At 39.1% G+C, this 17,348-nt stretch overlaps 3 protein-coding genes and 2 long non-coding RNA genes across 8 annotated transcripts; 2 read left to right on the top strand and 3 right to left on the bottom strand.

Annotated features, from left to right (window-relative positions):
* Nucleotides 1-1,800: 1,800 nt before the first annotated feature.
* LOC123466459 (endocuticle structural glycoprotein SgAbd-1-like) lies at nt 1,801-3,037 on the bottom strand. The gene is made up of 3 exons (XM_045169567.1): nt 2,648-3,037; nt 2,290-2,567; nt 1,801-2,205 (listed from the first exon to the last, which is right to left on the bottom strand). Exons 1-3 carry the CDS (start codon nt 2,654-2,656, stop codon nt 1,908-1,910), a joined length of 585 nt encoding a protein of 194 aa, XP_045025502.1. The 5' UTR covers nt 2,657-3,037; the 3' UTR covers nt 1,801-1,907.
* A 139-nt stretch (nt 3,038-3,176) lies between these two features.
* Nucleotides 3,177-4,137, top strand: LOC123470042 (endocuticle structural glycoprotein SgAbd-4-like). The gene is made up of 3 exons (XM_045169569.1): nt 3,177-3,335; nt 3,411-3,643; nt 3,727-4,137. Exons 1-3 carry the CDS (start codon nt 3,327-3,329, stop codon nt 4,046-4,048), a joined length of 564 nt encoding a protein of 187 aa, XP_045025504.1. The 5' UTR covers nt 3,177-3,326; the 3' UTR covers nt 4,049-4,137.
* Nucleotides 4,138-7,937: 3,800 nt separating this feature from the next.
* On the bottom strand, nt 7,938-8,881 carry LOC123470041. Its single transcript, XR_006643466.1, has 2 exons — nt 8,093-8,881; nt 7,938-8,027 (listed from the first exon to the last, which is right to left on the bottom strand). It is a non-coding gene; the product is annotated as an uncharacterized LOC123470041 (long non-coding RNA).
* A 2,741-nt stretch (nt 8,882-11,622) lies between these two features.
* LOC123470040 lies at nt 11,623-12,668 on the bottom strand. The gene is made up of 2 exons (XR_006643465.1): nt 12,045-12,668; nt 11,623-11,953 (listed from the first exon to the last, which is right to left on the bottom strand). It is a non-coding gene; the product is annotated as an uncharacterized LOC123470040 (long non-coding RNA).
* On the top strand, nt 11,690-17,089 carry LOC123470039 (UDP-N-acetylhexosamine pyrophosphorylase-like). 4 transcript variants are annotated; one of them, XM_045169565.1, is made up of 11 exons: nt 11,690-11,846; nt 13,870-13,997; nt 14,065-14,225; nt 14,321-14,525; nt 14,611-14,786; nt 14,882-15,120; nt 15,225-15,352; nt 15,426-15,566; nt 15,630-15,818; nt 16,120-16,182; nt 16,324-17,089. In XM_045169565.1, the coding sequence occupies exons 2-11, from the start codon at nt 13,882-13,884 to the stop codon at nt 16,481-16,483; spliced, it is 1,578 nt and encodes a 525-aa protein (XP_045025500.1). In that variant the 5' UTR covers nt 11,690-11,846; nt 13,870-13,881; the 3' UTR covers nt 16,484-17,089. The 4 variants fall into 4 exon arrangements, with proteins under 4 accessions (XP_045025500.1, XP_045025501.1, XP_045025499.1 ...); XM_045169564.1 differs by lacking the exon at nt 11,690-11,846 and adding an exon at nt 13,450-13,628; XM_045169563.1 differs by lacking the exon at nt 11,690-11,846 and adding an exon at nt 13,450-13,648.
* The last annotated feature ends 259 nt before the right edge of the window (nt 17,090-17,348 follow it).

Below are 17,348 nucleotides of genomic sequence, written 5' to 3'. Positions count from 1 at the left end.
TTGGGTTGTTTTGGGGTGGTTAGTGGCTTATTTTGAATAGGCCTACGGCCCTTAAGATTAACCACTTTCCATTAACTTACTATTAACCTGTGGGCTTGCTGGAGCATCATAAATAGGTAATCAATGATTTTTTAACATCAAGTTTCATTGAACTTATCGTATCCTTAAAGAACTATACATCATTAGACATTGCGAGTATCTGTTCAACAGTAGGAAACACCTCCAAAATGAAGTTCGTGGGAGAACTTTGGCCTACCGGGCAAGACTAGACTATGTCCACGACAGATAGTTTGCTAGACAAGGTTAGGCCAGTCAACTATAGAATGAAAATGCCAACAAGTACGCAGTTGACTTCGGTTTTGGTTTGTTGCCAACCGATGCGGAAAATCCTGACCCTTAGGTTTTCCAAGACAGGTGTCTAGTCGACTGGAAACATTTAGAATAGTAGATGTCTTCACCAACCAGGAGTGTCGTAAACTCTTGTCTAAACCAGTTTTCTGGTGAGGAGAGAATCGACAAAGAAGGGCGAATAGGTGTCAGGGTAAGGAGTTGCTGGGAAAGGCATCAACATTTGCTGTTAAGTAACCCTAACAGGTGCAGTCGATTGGGTAAAGTAGGGTAGCTTACTTCATCTAATCACACTCTTAATTATTTCATATTTTTATGTGTTGTCTACACATGGTCCATAAAATACTTTATTACACCCCCTTTTTCCCATTTTCAGATGGGAAAAAGGGGGTGGGAAAAAGGGAAAAAGGGGGTGTAATAAAGTATTTTATGGACCATGTGTAGACGACACATAAAAATATGAAATAATTAATACTAAATGGGGAATATCTAAGCTCTATTTACAAAAAAAAACATTGTTGGAATGTTAAGTAGTTTAATTACAAACTTACGGTGTGTGAAGACTCAAGTCGGCAGGGAGACGAGGAAAAATAATTCTTTTCAGATCATCTGATCGACGCGCCACCATACGGCATAGGACGTGCATGTCTTCAAGGGGTTTATAGCAGATCGTAGTCTTTACCTCTTAGTCTGTGCTGATGGTGAGAAGAGAAAAATATATGCCAGGTACACCACGAACCAATTCGAAAGCACAAGACTTACAATTCTACTGACGAATGCATCTTACCCACAGAGATAAAGAAAACGAACTGTTCAAATCTCGTAAAAATGTAACGTTGCTCAGTCTCAGTGGTAACTTTTAGAGCTAGAGACTGAAAAGTGAGAAAATATGATAACAAATGAAAATAGAGAAAAATAAGGAAGCGGCCATCATGGATTTTTTGTGACCCTTCCCAAAGCTTTGGTTGCTAACGAATCGATAACTTGAAAACTTGTACAGTTTCTCGAAACTATCAGTATTATTTAAAAATGTCCATTGAGAGAGACAAAAAATGGGAGATGGAGTATTTATCCCTTTTTGAAAAATGAAATTACGCAAGAGCTGTTTTTCACTATCTTTTAATTCCAGCAAATTTGCTATTTCAAATGAAGGCTTTCTAACAGAACAGGCTTGGATGCTACACTTTTTATTGCGATTCCAAGCGATTGAACATGACCAACAATTTTGACTAGTCACTGGATCGGACACTTTCTAAAGTGCACATCCCTCTGTTCCCATCCAATGTCCAGCATGGATTCGCATCATGTTGCATCTTCACATTATTCCGGATTCATCTTTATCGCTTCAAAATACTCTCAACAACTAATCAACGCCCAAAACCCAAAGTCGACGAAAGAGCTCCATTTCACCAAGAACCCCATTGAATATGTGATCCAAAAAAACAAGTTTGCTAGATAGTCTCCGCTTTATATTCACACATTTTTACAGCAAGAGCCAAAAGGCGTAAGGCATAAAATACATAGTTTTAAATTATTTGTTCAATTGAGATTTCATTAATTTAGTAGATCTTGTAGCCTTTGCCGTTGAAAGGGATGTGGACGGGGGCAACTGGAAGTTCGTATTCGTGGACGGGTGCGACGGGTAAGTGATCACCTTTGGGCTGGAATCCAGCTTCATCAGCGGCCCAGGTCAAAGTAAATTTCTGGCCTTCAGGGGACACCCAGTAAGAGGATCCCTTGTTGGTGTTGCCTAGGACTTCACCGTACGATTCTTTGCCGTAAGAATCGTAAGTGACTCCTTGCATCTTCTTCTGAACCTGGGACTCTTCACGGGTGGTGTAGTCAGACTGGGCATAGCTGTGAATTAAAAGATTTTATTTTTTCGGTTATGATAACCTTTTATACTCATCTTAAGTAGTATAAAGAATGAAATTCAATTACCTCCATTGGCTGCTGCCATCGAGGTTGCGCTCATCAGATTGGCTGGTGATGGTAATGTCATCGTATTTGTTATCCTTGTTGTAGGCTGGTGTGGGGTAGGCTGGTGCGGGGTAGGCTGGTGTGGGGTAGGCTGGTGCGGGGTAGGCTGGTGAGGGGTAGCTAGGAGTAGGGTACTTTGGTGCCGGGTAGCTTGGGGCAGGATAGCTGGGAGCTTTGTATTCCGGCTTGTAGCTGGATGGTACGGCGGCAGCAACAGCCAAGAATGCGGCGACGAAGAACTATCGGAAAATACCGTAATTAGTTTAAAGTCCAAAGTTTTTTCTCCAGGTTAGGAAGAATTAGGGATAAAATGCCTTACCAGCTTCATGTTGTACTAGGTTAGTTTGGTAAACAACTGATGATTTTGGTTCTCCATTCCTGGGCTTATATAGTCTGGTGAATGGTAAGTAACAGGCAATCGGGCATTCAGTTGACCTAGTTATTTTGGCCGGTAGCTTTCGTTCAAGCAGTATGTGTATGGGCGTTGTGCAAAATATTCTGCACTCTCACTTTTCATACTAGCTTTTTACACATTTGTTTTCTTGCTTTGCGATAGACCCTTCTGCCAGACTGTCAACATTTTCACATTTAAATAGCTCACATTTAGCCAAAGCTGCTAAAAAATTGTCTATGCCCTGCATTAAAGTATTGAATTTGTTAGAACTGGGTATGTTGATTTCCTCCTACTCCTTCAATGTCAAAGTCTTTGCGGAAATCATTAGAATCGACAAGAATGGATGTTAATTGCTCAATTAACAACAGCTGAAGAATCAGCAAAAGCATGTAGATATTGATTCCTATTTTCCGCATGCAATCACTGCATTGCAAGAGCCATGGCCTGGAATGCATAGTTAACCACCAAAGAACGGTGATCATCGCTTTTAAAAGTAGGTCAATAAGTGAAATACAAGCGACACACCCTTTATTTTGCCGGCTACATAAACCCGTTTGAAGGTGATTCAAGCCATCAGTTGTTCAATTCATCAACAGTACGCAACATGAAACTAGTAAATTGAATTTCTTATGATTTTATTGGTTTACATTTTCATCGCTCATTGAAAAGTTTCGATTTCTTTTCGTAGTTTGTCATCGCCGCTTTCTTGGCTGTTGCTGCCGCTGCGCCTTCCAGCTACAAGCCGGAATACAAAGCCCCCAGCTATACTACCCCAAGCTACCCTGCACCAAAGTACCCTACTCCTAGCTACCCTGCACCAGCTTACCCTACTCCCAGCTACAACAAGGATAACAAATACGCTGATATCACCATCACCAGCCAATCTGACGAACGCAACCTCGATGGCAGCAGCCAATGGAGGTAAGTCAACTTAATTCTTCACATCATTACCATAGGGATTTAAAATACTCAGATTTAAAAGATTTAATCCTTTCAACCCACAGCTATGCCCAGTCTGACTACACTACCCGTGAAGAGTCTCAAGTTCAGAAGAAAATGCAAGGAGTCACCTACGACTCTTACGGCAAAGAATCGTACGGTGAAGTCCTAGGCAACACCAACAAGGGATCCTCTTACTGGGTTTCCCCTGAAGGCCAGAAATTCACTTTGACCTGGGCCGCTGATGAAGCTGGATTCCAGCCCAAAGGTGATCACTTGCCCTTCCCACCCGTCCACGAGTACGAACTCCCAGTTGCTCCTGTCCACGAATACGAACTTCCAGTTGCCCCTGCTCTCCCTTATACGCGCACTGGACTTGGTTTTTAAAATATAAGCATTTCGTAAGTGATACCTGATTGATGCGAACTGTGCAGTTCTAACTTATTGATGTTCAAATAAACGGAATGGAAACTGAACAAGTTTTTAACATTAAATGTTATACCAGATTATAAGAAATTTCAATTAAAGCCTAAAACTATCCCGTATTCAAGTAGTTAGATGAGACAATTTCCTATCCAAAAACCCAGAAGTAAAGAAGAGTCCAAGACAAAAAGAAAAAGTTCTGAAATCATTTTTCATCCGGACCCTGCGACTATTTTGCAGCAACATGATTTGTGTTACGCAGTGATTAAAGATTAAATGAAGCATGTTGGAAGTAGGAAAAGGCATTGGATACTGGTTGTTCCCAAAATATTAGGCTTACTGTTGTCATGAAAGGAACTAAAATAAAAATTAGATACAACTGGTTGAGCTATCCACCTGCCACCTAGCGGCAGAAAATTCCCGGTCTTTTAGCGTTCCATTCAGGAACGATGATTTACATCATACAAATCCTATATTTTACCATTTTTCATGAATAATATTCTTTTTAAAATTTACTCAATCCTATTAAATAAATAATTCAATGAGGAAAGAATAAAATTCATTTTTTATTTTCGTCAATTTAGTCTATCTCGTTTACCAAATGCAACATAAAGGTCCAACAGATGCCAAAACGGACAGTAGCTGTTTTCCAACATCTATTTAACAGTATAAAAGACTTGATAAAACATTCTATGTATCTCTGGCCTCTGGGAGTACGCCTACCATAACTCCTATACCATAAACTGGAGGTCGAAGAACCGTGAAATCTATTGCCATGCCGGTTCGACAGGGCAATAGCCATAGAGGGCTATTGCCCTGTCAGTGCTAAAACCCCCATCTGGCGACGGCTATTGGTAGCCTTTCTGAATATGAATACATACCAACTCTTAAATTTTGTATTAATAAATAAAACATATTCTTTGTAATAATGATGTTATATCATTTCACTTGAGTTTGAGAAGAATACTAATAATGCTATGTAGACTTAACAACCCCGTAGGTTGCAAACTTGTAATAATGTTGCATATTGTAAAGTTATCTTATAATATTTTTCATTGAATTTTTTTCTAAAAACTAATTGTGTTTTCATGATGCTGTAGCATTTCTCTGTAGTTTAGTTAAATGCAATAACGTCCCAATTTTATTGCGAGTGCTTTCATTGATTTTCGCATGATATTGTATTTTTATACTGTTGGGATTTAAAAATTTTAACATGCTAAAATTTTTTTTTTGGTCCGATATGAACCTCGGTACTTTTAATTAGCAGCTTGGGCTTCTGATCATTAGACCACCGTTGACATGATAGCCGTGGTGCCAAGGAAAATCCGAACGGAAAACATGGCCTTAGATATGATGTGGGCATGTGGTTCAAGTATACCCCCATCACTGCCCCTCTCCCATGGGTACGCGCAATCCCCCCCACTCGACCCCCCTTCTGGCCGGCTTAGGCAGCGCGTCAGCCACGTAAAACTCGAAACTTTGAACGCGTTTTACAGGCACTCCCGCTCATTTGCACACCATAAACCCTATATTAAAAATGATCAGCGTGAAAAGATCTCCAACCCTGTATTAATCGTTTTTCGATAGTAAAACTTGAATTGCTAGGGAAGAGCCGCTTTTCCGAAAACTTGGTTCGGATAACCTTTTTGAATAACCTTGATTGTAACCCGTTGTAACCTACGACCAGGAACATGACTCACTTTTAACCGACTTTTAGATTTTTGCATTTGAAGTCCCAACTTTATTCCAAGTCCGTTTTTTTCCAATCACGCAAAAGCTAACGAAGTGAAGAGATGTTTCAAATACAAAATCTAAAAGTCGGTTAAAGGTGAGTCACGTTGCTGGTCGCAGTTTACAACGGATTACAATCAAAGTTATTCAAAAAGGTTAACCGAACCAAGTTCTCGGAAAAGCCATATGTCTAACCTAATACAATCGGCACCCCTCTCACTTGGACACTTTTGATTTTAAATATCATTTCAGTATTTCACTTCGTTACAAATTGCGTAAAAACAGATATTCAAAGATGGGCATTCATCGGATTTGAACATTGGATGTTCTGGCTCGATAAAAAGAATTCTAGGAAGGTCACCTCGGAATCGAGTTTCGAAAGTTGTATAAGATCTCGACCGTTCGCGAACCTATATTCCCTTTGGGACTGCTTGTAGATAACAATTTTCGGGTGTCGCAAAAGATGACTGGAATGTTATCTACCGCCAATTCAGAATATCTACCAAGGGACTAAATTCAAAAATTGAGTTGAACTATTAATCAGTCATGAGTGAATCAATTAAGAAAAACTTACGGCACTTACCTAGCAAGACGAGATTCGAACATCGGACCTTTCGCATCACCGGCTAACCGGCTAACCATTACACCACCGTTGACATGCGAGGCAATGGGAAAATATGGGGCCGTATGGTGTGGCTCAGGTAAACCCCCCTTCACTGTCCCCTCTCCCATGGGTACGCGCAATCCCCCCCGCCCGACCCCCCTTCTGGCCGGCTCGGGCAGCGCGTCAGTTCCGTAAAACTCGAAACTTTGTACGCGTTTTACGGACACTCCCGCTCATTTGCACACCCTAAACCCTATATTTAAAATGATCAGCGTAAAAAGATCTACAACCCTGTATCAATCGTTTTTGGATTAGAGAAAACTTGTCTTGCTAGGTAAGAGCCACTTACTTAAACATCAATAGGCTATCAATGAGTGAAAGTGACATTCTAGCATGCCCATTGCTATATATCACTTTGACAAAAGTGTCATAATGAGATCATCTACCAGAGACAAAATTCAAACATTGAGTTTAACAATCCATCAAACATATTAAACCAATTAGAAAGAAATACTTACTGAAATATCAATAGCAATTAGTGAAATATAACATGCCAATTGCTACATCACTTGTTAGAGTTTTAGACAAGTGTCACGATCAAGTAAAAATGTATGTAGGTAATGTAAAATCCAATAGCCGTCGCTAGATGGGGTTTTTAGCACTGACAGGGCAATAGCTCTCTATGGCTATTGCCCTGTCGAACGGGATAGGGACTTTTGGGCTAGTTGCCCAAAGGACTCGAGGTTTTCCGACACTTGGACTTTTGGCACTCGACACTTGGACGACCGGTTCGCGACAGGAGGACATCTGTCTAGCGACGTTAGGACTACTGGTTCCCGACGTTTGGGCGCGACAATCAATATTGCTGAACCCAGCAAGTCCTTTACGAGATTACGACAAGTGAACTCCCGGGCCAGCGACGTTTGGACTCTTTTTCTTTCGGTAAGTATTTTAAATTCGATTGGTCTTCATATTTCATTGTAATTATTGTCTAGCTTATATTTGTCTTATATTTATTGCTTGGATTTATCGGCTAGATTATAGATTCTCTTATTACTGTAATGTAAAAAAATTGAATACAATTACGTGAGTTTAGAGCCACTTGCAATAATTGTGTCATTGTTTTATTTACTTTTTGGACATGTCCTTTAACGAAAACCAAAGTGTTGTTTACGAATTAGTCGAGAATTTTGTGAAATCGCAAGAATGTCTGGCCAGCGAAGGCCTGGAGTTCGTGGACGGCAAGCAGTTGTTTAAGGGGCTTCCTTGCCTTTGTTATTTTTTAAGCCTTGTGTTATTTTTTAAGTTATTATTATTTTTTTTTTTTCCTTATGTCCTGCCGAAGTGTAACCAAGCACTGTTACAACAAACATGGTTACCCATGTTCGTTCCATTTCAGAGTACAATATTTACATAATTGTAATTAAACTTTTCTTCTATAATAAAAATAAATAAGTTATCCAGCCGATAAATGTAAGCACAAATATCTATACAATAATCATAGTCAATTAAAAATACCTATGTTCTTAACGATCCTTCAGCTGCAACAAATAAGCAAATCCGTGCGTCACTGGATTGGGAGTCCTTTTGTCGCTGGAAGAGGAGTTCCTATGTCGTAAAGAACACTCGAAAAAAAAGAAAACCAAAACAAAAAGATTGCAAACGTCTATTACCCGGGAGTTCGAACGTCGATTGCCTGGGAGTCCACTCGTCGTTTAACTGGAAGTCTTTTCGTCGCTGAGTACTGGTCGAGTATTCTGCTAATTGGGTTCAGCAACATTTTGTTGTGTGTCCAAATGTCGGGAACCACTAGTCCTAAAGTCGATGGGCAGATGTCCTGTCGTCGTGTGCCAGATGTCCAAGTGTCGGAAACCTGCAACCAAAAGTCGTTTACCCTGGAGTCCTTTTGGTAACTCGCCCAAAAAAGTGCATGCCCTGTCGAACCGGCATGGCAATAGGTCTGACCGTCGAAGAACTGTCGTCTGCTTGCTTTGGCGTCTGCTAAAGCTTGAGAAAATTTTGGGGCATCCGCTAGGGGCGCTGACTACCCGGGTTAGTTATCATTTTACCGATTTTACCGCGTATATCGCCTTTAGTTCAAAATCTACTTACTTTAAGGGTTTTTATTTTATTTAAAGCAAACGAGATATGTGGAATACCACTTTAGGCAGAATAACCTAATATAATATAATAATAAATAATAATTCAACGCTTTATCATTTATCTCATGATACGTCTCCGGCTTTTTATTTAAACTACCATCAATGACAATTTATGTAACTTTTGATGCTTTGTTTTCAACTCCTGAATGATGTTTTTTGTACCGCTTAGCTTCGATGTGATACCTTATTTCTACGTATTCAAAAATCAAGAAAGGGACCGTTTGTTGGTTGTGTTCAGAACAACAAATTTTGGGAACCCCCCCCCCATCCCATCTTTCGTAACTGCAGCGATGATCTGGTCAAAGAGTCTCTTATGAAGGCGTTGTTTGTTTGAAAACATCGTCACTTGCAAAATGATGTGAACATACTTTAGAAGAAGGTAGTGATGTGACGTTTAACGTAACGTGCAACGTAAAAATTCCGTTAACGGGTTTTTTGGGGGCCGTTAATTTAACGCATAAACGTCAACGTAATCTTTTTTCTTGACGTTAATTTTTACGTTGTTTACAAAAACATATAGCGCCGCTTGTTTTAAATTCCGGTAGGTTATGCAAGGTATTACTGCACTACACAGCTAGCTAAATCGCATTGACTAGTTTTAGTTTAGTCTGCTATTCTTTCAAAAACTTTCTAGAGAATATTTTATTTTGTAGACTACCAATAGACCTCCTGCACCGTGCGGATAGCAGGATTCTTGTAGTCCGACAACGCTGTCGGCAGCCATCAAAAGAAAACTCCACCCTTTTAGTACACAGGCTCTTATGGAAGTATTTTTTCAAAGTGATTTTTGTCTTAACTGGATTACAATTTCGACCAAAGAAAAATAGTGAAAAATACTACATAATTCAGGTAATCCGTAGAATGTAAGTTTTCCACTATTGAAGTAGTGGAAAACTAGGGATGATTAATTATTTATAAAGACTGGAGAAGACGCAGAATGTCTTAAAGTGTAGTATTCTAGAACATTTCCTGAATTAGAAAAGTATTACTAGGGTAAATAAATCAAAAACCCCCTTTTTTCCTATCTCCCCCTGCAATCGAAACTACTCGGTTAGGTATTTTTTAAGTAAAAATTTTACGGAAGTGGATAGCCCCCATTATCGGCTATCCATTTCTGTAAAATTTGTTTATTTAGACCTAATATTGTTACCTATAAAGATATTTTAATTTTGTGCACTGGGATAGAGGAATTACCCGAGACACGTTAAACCGCACCGACCTACCTACCTGAAAAATAGCTGATGGGTCATTACTCGGGTAGGTGCTTATCAAGCGGTTTTCTTTCGTTCAAAATACCCCCTTTAAAAGATATGGCCCAGCCTTAACTTAAAAAAGGGTGGGCAAGTGAAGGAAAATAAATAAAACTATTATGTATTGCACAAAATAAGTCAAATAGGGTACACAGTAATGATATCGGGTTTTGGAACCGGTTCCACTACCCGAATGCCCATGAGTGGAAATTCACAATTATTACAGTAATTTTAATGAAATTATACCGTTGCTTAATTAAGTAATATTCTAATAAATGAAAAAAAAAATTGTAAAGTTAAAAGGCATTGTATTACGGAAAGGAAACAGAAAGAAAAATAAACAATAAACATAAATAATAACAAACACAAAACAAAAAAATAACGGCTCGGGGGTTTTGTGTGTTTGCCTGACAGGGTTCAGGTCCCTGAACGAGATGGAGTTGCAACTGAATGCGTAAGGCAAGTTGCGCTAGTATAGCGAATTGAGCTGCCTATCTCTTGCTGCAAATTGAGGCCAGGGACCTGAACCCTAACAGGAGTTGTCGTCATGTTTTGCCTGACAGCGTTCAGGCCCCTGAACGAGATGGAGTTGGATCTAGTATATATCTAGAGCGCAAAAACTTCAAACAACTTCTTGTCCAAATTTTTTTTTAAAATGAAAATAATGTTTTTTATTTTACAGAAATGGATAGCCGTTACCAAGAGCTATCCATTTCTGTTAAATTTATTAATTTTTTCCTTATAGTTTTCTCGCAATAAATTATTGAAATATTACGTATTTTTAGGGGGGGGTACCTTTGACCCGCTAAACCGCACCGACCTACCCGAAAAATGGCCAAGCGGTTTATTTTCCTAATTAGTACACCCTAAGCAATATTTTTGCAGAATTGGATAGACCTTGTCAAGATTTATCCATTCTTATAATTATTAAAACTTTTGGACATATAGTTTTCCCGATTCTCCCAAAATCGGGTTTTGGAACCTTTTTTCTCCGACTCGCACCAACCCAATTGCCCGTGGATTACAATTCACAATAGTTGTAATGAAAACACACCAATATTTAATTTATTTCGGTGCAATAAAATTAAAAACGATATAATAAAGGTATAAATAGTTTATTAACAAAATAATAATGAATAAACATGAGAAACAAACAAATGAATGCGGCAGCCCGACTACTCCACACACGCCACAGACCACACACCACAAGCAGAAGGGGTGGAGGGGCTATAGGGTGAGGAGAGGGAGAGAGCCAATCAGAGGGCCGGGATAGTCCCACTGGGATATAGCGGTTTTCGAGACCGTCTCGCGGAGACCAAGTTGTTCTTTTTGCTGCTCCCTGCAGATGGTGAAACCTTAACATAAGGCTACTGACTAACCTCACCTCAAGCTAACTGATTAACGTTAAATTAATCAAACGCATGGTATCAAGCACCTTGTTGGCTAATTGCAGTAAAAAGTTGCGTTCAACTTTACGATTATTAGGACTCCTGGGAATAGAACAGGCCTCCAACTCCCTCTGTTCCATACTCGGTCAACTACCTACTCGACAGAACGAAAACTAGATTTTAAAAACGTTAGCTTTCCGATCTAACCTTGATTTTTTAAGAATTTAAAGTTACGGACCGTATCACTATTTGTTAGGAAAGGAGATGTGTGCGAGTAGCGCATAACGTAAACTATGGTTTCATTTAATACACACAAAAAAGAAATGCAAAAATAAGATAAATTTAAAAATAAATTAATAATGAAGATCGCAGTCGCACCGCAGAGTTGAAAAAGAATCCCATGTTCAATGAAGCACTTATAGTGTACTTTGTCAACACTAGATGGCCTACAATCTCCACACAACAAACAGCTGTTTGCAACAGATAGATGCATACCTAACTATTGTTAATCAAATCGTTTCGCGACAGAAAAACATTGCACTTGGCGTTAAGTCGGGCATCGCATACAGGATGCTTACAGTTTGACGACGTGGTGGTGGTAGCTGTCATAGCTATCGTACATGTAAGGTAAGTCCAAAAAATTCTTTCAACTTCGGACTCGGTTTCGTTGTCAAAGCCGATGACAGAGCTGTTATTTCCTTCTCTGTGGACATGTAAAACGCTTAGATTGGCACCTGTCAAACGGTTTAGAAAGGTTTTCAGAAAAGTGTGATTCCACATCTAATTTTGGCGTTAGATTTGAACAATTTGAGAGTGTCGTATTACCGCCTCTTATTTCGTCATGTTCTATCTGCATCGGCTCAATGTCTATACCTTTTATTTCGTGCACCGGGTAGGGATGACAACTTTTATCTAAAGGTCTCCATAGGAACTCGGTTATGGTAGATTATATACTGTAAACATAAAGATGAGTCGGTCATCATAGATAAAACTGAAAGGTCATGAAAATTCTAAATTTCTACAGCTTTCGAAACGAAGGGGAAGTACTTTAGCCATGTCGCAAACACAACGTACAATAGTTAAGTATCGAATAAACATTTGTTTGATACTTACCGTAATATATCATCGAGGAGAGTAATATAGCTGTCACAAATTTATTTTAAGGAAAGGAAAAAAAGGTGGGGGGGGGGGAGTGAGGGAGAATTCTAGAGAAAAAGCGGGAAGAATACTATAGCATTCCAACTATCACGACAAGGCATTTTAATCACTAGCAAATAAAGCTTAAAAGGCCACATTCAAAGGAATTCAAATAGTAGGTGTATCCATACAAAGTTGTGCGGTTGACGTATACATTGCTTCTTGATTGTTCCCTTAGAAACCCGCTTGACCCAACTTCTTCCATCTTCTATTTTAATTTTAAATTCAGTTTGATATTGTAAAGAATTTAAAAAATTTGAAGTTATCTGGTAATAGAAAAAAAGCAAAAAAAAAAACAAAAAAAAATTGGAAACAGAAAAAAGAAAAATGATGACTGGGTTTTTGTTGTTGTTGTTGTATTTTATTTGTTATTTTTCTTTTCTTTTCATTATACATTCTTTTTTTTCTTCGATCAGTCAGATCCGGTTTTGTGTTTTTGTTGGAGCCCTGATGGCATCCTAGTGAAAGTCAAATCACAACTTGCGCACCAATTACGGCACAAATTTGAAAGCAAGCGACCTTAAGCGCACGCAGCTACACCTGAATGTTCTATAAGGTTATCCAGATTGAGTGCTTGCATTCTCCTTGAAAAGATAACGCATTCAACCGATACACTCTGAATGTTTTTTTTTATTGCAACGAAAGTCGTGTTTGAAATTCACGTGCCGGAAACATGTCCGCCTATCGGTCCATATTGCTGACTTAAACGTTGATAATCGAATCGTTGATATCGAAATGCTAAAATTGGGATGGGCCACAGCCACACATTTAGAAAGTGCGGAAATAAACTTGGATGAAGTGCCCGTTTTATTACTGTTTATTCTTTTTGGTCATAAGACTACTTCCGGGTTACCTTGTTCTTCACCAACCAGATGTAGAAACCCGATTTCGAAGTACCTGTAATTTGGGCGTATCACTACGATATTGAAAGATCCAAGGTCTCGAAAACCGTACACTTTCTCTCAACCGTTCTTTGCATTCCCACATGTCTGCCGGGTATATATGCAACGGCGAGTGGTCACTAGAAATTATTGCGGGTCTGCGTGGTGGGAGCCAGTTGATAACGAACAGCGGACCCGATAGGTTGTTTCAGCTTGTCTCTTGCTGTTTTGTTGTTGTTTTTTCCCTGATAGTTGCTTAGAAGCCTCTTGTGGACTACTCGTTCAGTGGAAAGTCTCCTGTTTTGCAGCTCGTATCCCATCACTCTTAGCAGTACGTAAGAAAGTTATCGGGTAGGTTGTGTACAGCCAAGTATGCCAAGTGAAAGGCAAAACCATTACCGAGAGCCGATCTTTTTATAATGATATTCCCTATTTCTTTGAAGTTTACTTTCTATTTTTGCCTCGTTTCTTTATTTGAGCTGTGACCATTTGGTTGAATTGTTTTATGAACAGAAATTTAAGTTTACTTTTTGACGACTCAATTATCTTTCACTTTTGTAATTGTTGTGTAGCAAGGGGAAAAAATGGATGTAGCCCAACTGGTACAAAAACTGAAAGAACATGGACAAGAACACCTGCTCCAGTTCTGGCCGAGTTTGACTGAAGAGGAGCGACAGCAATTGTTCCATCAGCTTAATGAGTATGTAATCGTCTCACTTCAGGGCATAGCTTTCATAAACTAATTTCAAATCTTTTCTGAAATATAGTATTAACATGGAAGAAGTAATCGAATTCTTTCGCCATACGATTGCGTCTGCCAACGACGAAGAAGAAAAATTAGACGAACATTTGCAGCCAATTCCACCTGAATTACATGGCGCAGTGACGCGGACCAGCCCAGAACTTTTACGACACTACGAACAGCTGGGTAATCATTGATAAACGTTTATTATAGTATTCTTCGTCGGACGTTTTTCCTACTGTTATGAATATGTTATTTTTCCCTTTCCCATTTTGCTGCAGCCATGGAACAAATTGGCCAAGGTCGCGTTGCTGCTCTGCTTCTTGCCGGTGGACAAGGAACACGTTTAGGTGTGGATTACCCTAAAGGGATGTTCAATGTCGGCTGTCCATCTGGGAAAACACTCTACCAATTACAAGCTGAAAGACTATTACGGCTGCAGCAATTAACCGAAGAGAGGACCGGCCTAAAAGGAGCTATTCCCTGGTACTTAATGACTGTTTTGTGAACAATAAGGACATTCACTGTGCCTGAAGCTGCAATTATTTAAATGGGTGTTTGTCGTTTTAAGGTACATCATGACAAGTGAACATACGAAAGAGCCGACGCAAGAATTTTTCCGGAAGCACGATTTTTTTGGTTTAAAGGAAGAAAATCTGGTGGTGTTCGAACAGGGGATGCTGCCTTGTTTCACGTTGGACGGCAAGATCATCTTGGAAACTAAGTCGCACATCGCCAAAGCTCCCGGTCGGTGACTTGAAACGTTTTACAGCTAGTCGTATGTTATCTATGAACAAACAAAGAAAATTAATGCGTTTTTTTTTTTTCTCTCTTGCGATAAGATGGTAATGGAGGGCTATACAGAGCGTTACGTGATCGCCGCATCCTCGATGACATGGAAAAGCGACAAATTGAATATATCCACGTCTACTGTGTCGACAACATTTTGGTCAAAATGGCTGATCCTCACTTCATGGGCTTTTGTTTGAGCAAAGGCGCTGATTGCGCTGCCAAAGTCGTGGAGAAAGCCTTTCCCACTGAAGCAGTCGGTGTCGTATGCAAAGTTCATGGACATTACAAAGTAATGTAGAAAAAATTTTCTTTCTTGTGACCCATTTTTTTTTTTGTGTGAATGGCTTTCTAATTGGTTTTTTTGTGTGTGTGTGCGTGTGTCGGTGGATCCAGGTAGTTGAATACAGTGAAATCACTCTGCCTACGGCTCAGAAACGGAACGCTGATGGGCGACTGACTTTCAGCGCCGGAAATATTTGCAACCATTTCTTCACGACTCAATTCCTTCGCAAAGTTATCAGGTTGGTCTTGAAACTGTGATATCTTTGTTTATAATCAAAGGACGAATGAGAACTGTTTCCGCTCTATTTCAAGTGGCCAAGAGGGAATGCTACAGCACCATATTGCTAAAAAGAAAATTGCGTATGTCGATTCAACTGGCAAGATTTGCAAACCGGATAAGCCCAACGGAATCAAAATGGAAAAATTTGTTTTTGACGTGTTTCAATTTGCAAAGTAAGCTCATTTTTCGCTGCAAATCTCATTTTCTTTTAAATTCTAACAGCGATTGTATTGCAGGAATTTCGTTGTGTGGGAAGTATTGCGAGAGGATGAATTTAGTCCTCTAAAGAACAGCGATCAAAGCGGTGACAAGGATACCCCCACTACGGCCCGATTAGCGCTTTACTCGCTCCATCAACGCCAAGTTTTAGCAGCTGGTGGTATTTTCGTTGATGATGAAGGCATGCGATTGCCACTGATTCCCAGGTACGAATCTAGATGATAACGCGTCAAAGCATGTAGTTTAATTATTTGCTAGAAGTGAAATAGTCATGACAACCTATGTTGTCCGTTGCCCGTTGTCCGTATTTCCTTTTTTCGATTGTTTTGCACGTTCATTCATCTCATTTTTTAGTTACACTAGTTAGCATAGCATGTTATTGTATTTAACTCTTTTAAGTGCTTGATTGCATTGTGTTAGCATGCTTTCTTTACCAAGTTGTCCTTTTTTAAACGCGTAAAACGCATTCATTATTTTTGGCTTGACCTGTTCGCATGCTACAAACAGCGCCATACCCACTGTCCCAGGCCAAGAAGCAATATCCAAAAACGAGACAAACAACAATGAAATGTAAGTATTTTTGCTTGAAAATAGTAAACAGTTATGCTGCTCGCTATTCTATACAGCATGAATAATCCTTCTGTCTGATGTCTTTTTTTGTGTGTGTGTGTGGAGATATTAACTTTTGTTTGTTTGTTTATTTCTTACTAGCCAAAAGACGTGTTCTAGACGGGAAGAACCTCTGATTTGCGAGATATCACCGCTGGTTTCGTACAACGGAGAAGGTCTGGAAGCGCTGGTAAAGGGCAAGAAATTTCGACCACCATTGCTCTTATCCAGTCTATCCGAGTCAAATGGCATCAAAAATTAAATTTTACGTCGCATTAGCATTTGACGAGCGCTCACAGATATCATCAAAATTATGCTCGACATCGAATTTTTTTTTATTTTTCATTTTTTTTTTTTTCCGAGTTATGTTTGAGTAATCAGGTTTATTTTGTGCACACTGTACACCTATCGACTTCCAGATGGCTCGCCTTAACAAACAGATCGACGGGGACCAAACCATTAGCAATGTATCTGTTTTCACAATTCAAGAATCACCAGCAGTCTTGTTCGACCAGTCGATTTCGGTTATTGTATGGATGCCAGTAAGCATGAAAACCAATAAATTGTATTTTTTGGCTTAGTTAGGGTTTGAATGGAGCAATGTTCAAAATTTCGAAATAACCATAAAAAATTATTTCTTTCGATTTCTATGCCTTTTTTTATTAAAATTCATTTGGTAAACATTCGTCTAATTTAAAAGACAAAATGACCAGTATTTTTGCTTTCAAACTATTATTTTGTTTCAATTGACAGTGATTTTTTTTTTGTCTATGCCTTTTTAAGAATGAGGTACAGCACTTAACGAATGTTGTAGAAATTAGACATGGGAAAACATTTTTGTGGAATTAAACGACCAAATGAAACTGTACAGCTCTAATTCAACATTGGATTCAATTTATTGTGAAATATTGTACGATCAGTCGCGGCGCCATCACAGTACCGCTGGATTTTAGAGGAATAATTCGATGTAACGGTACAGATACCTACGAATTACAGTAAATATCACACAGACATTTGAGAATAATTTATGACTGTAATTGTCCATTTTTTTTTACTCAGTAAAAAAAAAAAAAAAAAAAATAGGCCTTATGGAAAAGAGAATGTATGTTTGTTTTTTCAAACTTTTC

Source organism: Daphnia magna, linkage group LG2 (assembly GCF_020631705.1).
Source record: "Daphnia magna isolate NIES linkage group LG2, ASM2063170v1.1, whole genome shotgun sequence".
NCBI classification, from domain to species: Eukaryota; Metazoa; Arthropoda; class Branchiopoda; order Diplostraca; family Daphniidae; genus Daphnia; species Daphnia magna.
This window is presented reverse-complemented; position numbering and strand designations above follow the sequence as displayed.